The sequence below is a fragment of the Arachis stenosperma genome, chromosome 6 (genome assembly GCF_014773155.1).
Source record: "Arachis stenosperma cultivar V10309 chromosome 6, arast.V10309.gnm1.PFL2, whole genome shotgun sequence".
Classification (NCBI taxonomy): domain Eukaryota; kingdom Viridiplantae; phylum Streptophyta; class Magnoliopsida; order Fabales; family Fabaceae; genus Arachis; species Arachis stenosperma.
The window spans coordinates 67,208,753-67,215,564 of NC_080382.1; the positions used below are offsets into that span (position 1 = coordinate 67,208,753).

The 6,812-nt window shown below is 31.6% G+C and overlaps 2 protein-coding genes across 2 annotated transcripts; one reads left to right on the top strand and one right to left on the bottom strand.

Moving 5' to 3' along the window:
- Nucleotides 1-606: 606 nt before the first annotated feature.
- On the top strand, nucleotides 607-2,678 carry LOC130936036 (carbonic anhydrase Nec1-like). Its single transcript, XM_057866007.1, has 5 exons — nucleotides 607-856; nucleotides 950-1,383; nucleotides 1,472-1,639; nucleotides 2,027-2,083; nucleotides 2,204-2,678. The coding sequence occupies exons 1-5, from the start codon at nucleotides 757-759 to the stop codon at nucleotides 2,291-2,293; spliced, it is 849 nt and encodes a 282-aa protein (XP_057721990.1). The 5' UTR covers nucleotides 607-756; the 3' UTR covers nucleotides 2,294-2,678.
- Nucleotides 2,679-3,932: 1,254 nt separating this feature from the next.
- On the bottom strand, nucleotides 3,933-5,354 carry LOC130934151 (uncharacterized). The gene has a single exon (XM_057863739.1). It carries the CDS (start codon nucleotides 5,352-5,354, stop codon nucleotides 3,933-3,935), a length of 1,422 nt encoding a protein of 473 aa, XP_057719722.1.
- Nucleotides 5,355-6,812: the final 1,458 nt, after the last annotated feature.

Sequence of the window (6,812 nt, forward strand, 5' to 3'; positions counted from 1 at the left end):
TTGTTCCTTGGATGTGATTTTGCTTGGCAGGTGTGGAATGCGTGGGTATCTGTCTTTGACCGGCTATGGTCTTTTCCGAGGTTGATGAAGGACCACTTTTTAAGTTGGACAGAGGGCCTGCGTGGGAAAGAGGCTCGACATCAGCGTATGAGGTGCTTCTGTGCGATCATCTGGCACATTTGGATGGAGAGAAATAGGAGGATATTTCAGAATCAAACCAAAGGCGTAGAAGAAATTATCCATATGACCAGGCTCAACTACAACGAGTGGAGAGGTGAATATTCCAATTGTTGTTGATGGCTATGCCGGAGATGACATGCGAGTTTACTTCTTTTGGTTGTTGGTTTTTGGAGTGTTTCTTTTTATTTGTTTTGTTTGACCTAGTGTGTTGAGTTTCATTACTTTCAAAAAAAAAAAGTATTCACCGCTGAATTTTTCTTGGGCGGCCGCGTAGAGAGAACTCAGAAGGATTCAGACAAATTCGGAGTGTCCCCACAAATAGAAATCATTAATGATGACCAAATCCTCAACGACTTTATTACAACGAATCCTGCACCTTGTCAAAGTAATGTTCAATGTGTATAAAACCCCTTAGCTTCGGCCCTTCCACTTGCACTCATCATATCCGAAACACACCTTGCAATCTCTAAGCACACAATATTATATACTTCATCTTAATAATTATTAGTTAGCTTTCAGTAACCCTAATTAATCTTATTATATAGCTATCTGATCTGACTTCTATTCCAAAGCATCATGGCTCATCAAAGCCATATATCCACTGCATTTTTGCTAATATCAATAACAATCCTTTTTCATTCCGCGTTGTTAACCACAGCTGCTCTTGTTGAACCTGGTATTGCAATCATCTCTCGAATATTTTAATTTAAAAAATATTAGTATATATGCACAAATGAACATACATATAATTTGTGCGATGATAATGCAGGGTACAAATATAATGAAAAGAGCAAGGAGGGACCTGAACATTGGGGTGATCTTAAGAAAGAATGGGAAGCATGTAAAAACGGGGACATGCAATCTCCTATTGATTTGTCCAATAAGAGAGTGCAAGTGGTGCCAATCACATCAAGGGAGATGAGGATGCACTACAAGCCTCAACGTGCTATTCTCGCTAACAGAGGCCACGACATCGCGGTCAATTGGCAGGGAGATGCTGGCTACCTTGACATCAATGGAACACACTTCTTCCTCCAACAAGCCCACTGGCACTGGCCTTCCGAGCATACCATCAACGGCCGAACCTATGACTTGGAGCTCCACATGGTTCATGTAAACACCCAGCCTGATGGAACAAATAAGACCGCTGTGTTTGCTCTTCTCTACAAATATGGCTCATTGCCCGATCCATTTTTGTCTAAGGTACCCTACATGCTTACTAATTAAGTCGTTGAATTATTATCTTTCCGATCCTGAAAGCTAAAAGGTTAACGCCATTATTTGGTTTCAGTTGGGGAAGTATATGATGGAGATTCATGAGGAAGAGGAAGAGGAGAAAAGCATAGGAGTGGTTCATCCCTTGGAAATCAAGATGGGTGGCCATATGCACTACAGGTACATGGGATCTCTCACTGCTCCTCCTTGCACTGAAGGTGTCATTTGGACTATCAATAAAAAGGTACGTGTATGTATATACGCCTACAAATTTTACAAGTATCTCTAACAAGCAAATGCTACTGTATGTGACAATAAGATTTATTATTTTTTCTTAATATTTTAAAAAAATATTTTATATGTAATATTTAAAGAATATGATATTAGTTATATTCTACTTTTTAAATTCTAAATATTAAATTATAATTTTTAAATTTTAAATTCTAAAAATATAAAAAAAAGTGTTGACCAATTTGGCTAATGTTAATAAAAATAATTATTTTTTATACTTTTCATTTAATTATTTAAAAGTAATTAATTTAATAAATGATTACGAAATTCTTAAACATACAATCTATTAAGTATATATGTAATTTATATTAATTGAACCGATCTCCTCATTCATGATCAGATACGAAGTGTTTCATCGGGCCAAGTGAAGTTGATGAAGGAAACAGTACTTAAATATGTAAGTATTAATAGACATTTGACTCTCAATTTGATAACCGGCCATGCATTATTATATATTTAATAAATGGAAACCTCTCGAAAAACCAATTTAAGTTTGTTGTTATTTGGTACAATGCAGTATGCAAAAAAGAATGCGAGGCCACTGCAGCACCTTAACGAGCGAGAGGTACAACTCTACCGGATAGCAAAGTCAAAGAACAAATATTAAGCACCACCATGTACTCAATGATGATGAAGTGCATCCGGATTCTACTCTTGTGGACTTGAGGGCAACATTATTAATTTGAATTCAATTCATTTATTTATTCAATAATAATTAGCTCTTTTTCATTGTTGGAAACCCCAAGAATAATATATAGAATATTATTGTCTTCGTCTATACTCATGATTTATTCACTATACAGAGTACTTATAAAGAGTTTGGATCTCCGGCGATAACCGTACCATACCGCGTTCTATAGAGAAACCAAGGGATAACCCCCCAAAATAAAGATGGTACGACTCGCATATATATATACTAGTGTGAAGACCCTGCAATTGCACGGTCTTATACATAATATAAAAAATAAATAATTTGATATTTCAATTAAAATGAGTAAATAAAATTAGTTAAAATAGAATGCGCATATTATTTTATACATTTATAAAGAACCAATAAATATATATATATATATATATATATATATATAACAAAATGCATACATATTAAAAAAATAATGATTGAAAGATATATTAAACAAAATTAAAAAATTAAAAATTAAAATATAGAAGCAGAAAAAAAGAAAAAAAGATAAAAAAAATAAAAGAAAAGGATGAGAAACAGTAAAGTGTAAATTTAGTAATATATATTTTATGAATTTTTTTCATAAATTCAAAAATCATTTAATTTTTTTAATTTGGTCAAATTTAAAAAGTGTGAAAAGATTATATATGAGCATGTAATCCATTAATTTGTTATTTTTTATAATTATTTTATTTTATTGTAAATAAATTATACTATAACATTTTAAAATATTTTTCAATTCTCTTTTAGCAATTTACTACAAAAATATAAATAAAAAATAAAACGGATAGAGAATCAAAATTAAAACGGTAATAATAATTGGTGGAGAGTGGCTGCTCTCTTTTCTGTAATGTAGAGGTGAGAGTGGGTTTAGGATTTCAAGATTAGTGGGTTATTGATTTGAAGGGATTTGTTTTGTTAATTATTTATTAATTCATTAATTATTATTATTAATTGTTATACATATAATATTGATAAAAAAAATTTATTTAATGTTAAAAAATGTGCATTGATATTAGGAAATTAATAGTAAAATATAATTTTTATTAAATAAATTTTGGTAAAATTAAAATTTAATAAATAAAAAATTATTTAACAGTATATTAAGAAAAAATATTTTACCAATTAAAAAACTTTTTAAAGATATTTTCATAAAAATACAATTTAGTAAATAGAAAAATAATTTGTTAAAACGTATTTGAATAAACTGAATCATATAAAATAGGTTAACATTCTAATTTAAATTTATATTTAATACAATAAAGCAGTATCATTACAAAAAATAACCACTATATAAAATAACATTAATATAAAAACAAAATAAAATAAATTATAAAATCTTATCAAATATTTCTTTAAATACGACATTATGAGTTAAAGTAGAATCATAATTTTCCTCGTCAGATACTAAAATTCTTAAACCATCTTTGCTCTTCACTCGAGAAATAGCGACATAGAGTTGACCATGAGAAAATACCGGTCAACGCAAGAACAGTCCAACAATGGATAGAGTTTGACCTTGACTCTTATTGATAATCATTGCAAACCACAAGTTTATAGGAAATTATCTCCGTTGAAATTTGAAAGGTATCCCAGCATCACTCGGAATTAAATTCATCCGAGGAATGAAAACTTTATCTCCAATGTGACTCCCTGAGACAATCTCAGCTCCAATCACATTTGTTCCTAGATCTCTAACAATAAGGTGAGTACCATTGCATAAGCCACTAGCTGGATCAATATTTCTCAACAAAATAATAGGCACACCTTTCTTCAATTTCAATGAGTGATTCGGTAACCCTAAACATTTTATTTGATTCAAAAACTCAGTATTTATCCAATCAACATCAACGTCACAATAAGCATCACTACCACATATAGAATCAGCACTTAGATACTCTTTTTCTGTCCCAGGTAGCAATTGAACAATGTGATCATTGATTTCTTTAACAATCTCTACTTTTAAAGCTAATATGGCTCTGTCTTGGAAAAAACCAGTATCATCAAAGTTTCTAACTATGTCAGGATAAATTGCATTTATAATATCATCAATTGGATTATTAGAAGGAAAAATCAGAAACTCATTTAGAATTTGAACTAAAAGCTTTTCGTTAATTATTGTCCCAATACGCCCTTCTCCAATCTGAAGAATCCAATCAGAAAACCTTTTCAATTCTTTCAGATTTGATTGATTTGTAACACTTTCTAACCGCATATTTTTTGTCAACGTCAACACTTCAAAGTGCTTCCAAAGAATTAAAGAATTGATTGATGCCATAACAATCTCAGCACGAGAAGCTTTAGGAATAGCAAGCAAAACCTGTCGAAAATCACCTCCAAGAACAATGATTTTTCCTCCAAAAGGTAGATCTTTGTAAGACACTGAAATCGATGTCATTATGTCTCGAAAACTTTTGTCTAAAGCTTCAAATGCCAACTTGTTAGTCATTGGAGCTTCATCCCAAATAATCAGCTCAGCAAGTTGAATTAAATCAGCCTTAGGACTATCTTTCGGAATTTTACAAATAGTATCTTTATTCAATTCAATTGGGATACCAAACATAGAATGAGCTGTCTTACCAACAGGTAACAATAATGAAGCAATTCCACTTGAAACAACATTAATAACAATTCTTCTTTGAGAACGCAATTTGGAAGATAAGAGTTTATACAAAAAAGTTTTTCCAGTCCCACCAAACCCATAAATGAAAAATAACCCGTGTTCCTTGTTAGTAACACAATGTATAATCCTATCATAGATTGACTTCTGTTCTTCATTCAACTTTGGAAAATTTGAATCGTGTTCTTCAAGCATCACAGAAATGCCATATTCTAATTCACGCAACACCATATAATTACTAAATTGTGAGACCAAATTAACATTAGGAAGCGGCATACCAGCAAAATCTCTTAATGATTTTCCATTGGCCTGTAGCAATTTCTCTATCTCTATTAGACAAAATGTTTGTAACTCTTCGTCAGTCATTGTTATTCCTGCAATATATTTTTTTCAGTTACTAAATTCATCAAGATATCAAAAATTTGTATTGTTTGAAAATTTTTCCTATCATGCTATGTATGTATTCCAAACTTTGTGCATATCATTTTCTATTTATTTATTCTTAAGAGTTTTTCTTAATCCTATAAATAAAAAAGATAAACTAAAGATTAAGTAAATACCTGGAAAATGAAGCTCACTTCGCCTGTAATAAATGATATCATCAGATAAATATTTTCAAGTTTGATTCCAAACTAAAACAGGCCTAGAGACAGAACCAGATATTAACAATGAAACAAAAAGTTTTCTCAATTGGGCGCCAGAAGATAACTCAGCCGCTTCATTAATGGCCAAGACAAACTCATTATCATCTATTAAAAAATCCATGGCAGAACATGCCTCTTGGAATGTATCATATAAAACAGAATTGACAGTCCTTATACTTCGAAAACTGGTGCATTCTCTTTGCACATTGAGAAGCATACGCATATAGAACAGCTCACCAGTTGAAGGATGAACAAAACTCAATCTTCCTATAGAAAATCCCCTTCTTCTTGGTTTCCACTGTTAAGATTGTAAATCATAAACGAATTTACTTGGGAACTCAACATATGTTAGTGTTCGCCCTTCAACATATGTTCGATTAGCCATCATCCAAGCAGTAAACATTGTCATCAAATCTCTATTTCTTATTAAAACAGAGCCAATAGTATCATGATTATCGAACACAACATGCTGCTGATTAGGTAAATGAAATATGAGTCTTTGCACAGGTGGCCATCTATGATGAATTTCATAAGCAAAAATTCTCCACATAGATTCACAAGGTAAAAGATACTGACAATCATAATACTGTTTGATCTCGTCAACCACTTCAAAAGAATGAGTTGTCTCAGTTGAATGACTAATGGTTACAGTTACACGATCTGGACCCTTGTTAATGTACTTGAAAAGATACTTTATAACATTTGACTTGTTGCAAAATTCCAAATTGATATGAGCCTGGTACTTCATCAACAATAATGGATTATATGGAACAACAAATCTATTATCAAGATCAACACCATGACTTTTAACTCTAACACCAATATCTCGACGCTTGTAAATAGGATAACCATCTTCATCAAAACTCGTATAATTAACAAACTGCTTCGGATAAAACTTGGAGCATCTTCCATCTTTCATGCATGGAGAAATTGGTCTTACCCTACCATAAGGGCCACGAATCATGTATTTACTAACCACACTATACAAATGTGGAAACTTCATAGGATTAGGAAGTTTTGCACAAATCAACTCATCAACAATTTCAATATTCTACAATCTATTCCTTCCATCAAGCTAAAGTAGAGTATGTGCATGTGGCAAACCTCTTTTTTGAAACTCAATTGTATACATACCTAAATAGTAAAAAAATGTCTAAAAATATAGAAATTTTTATAAGTA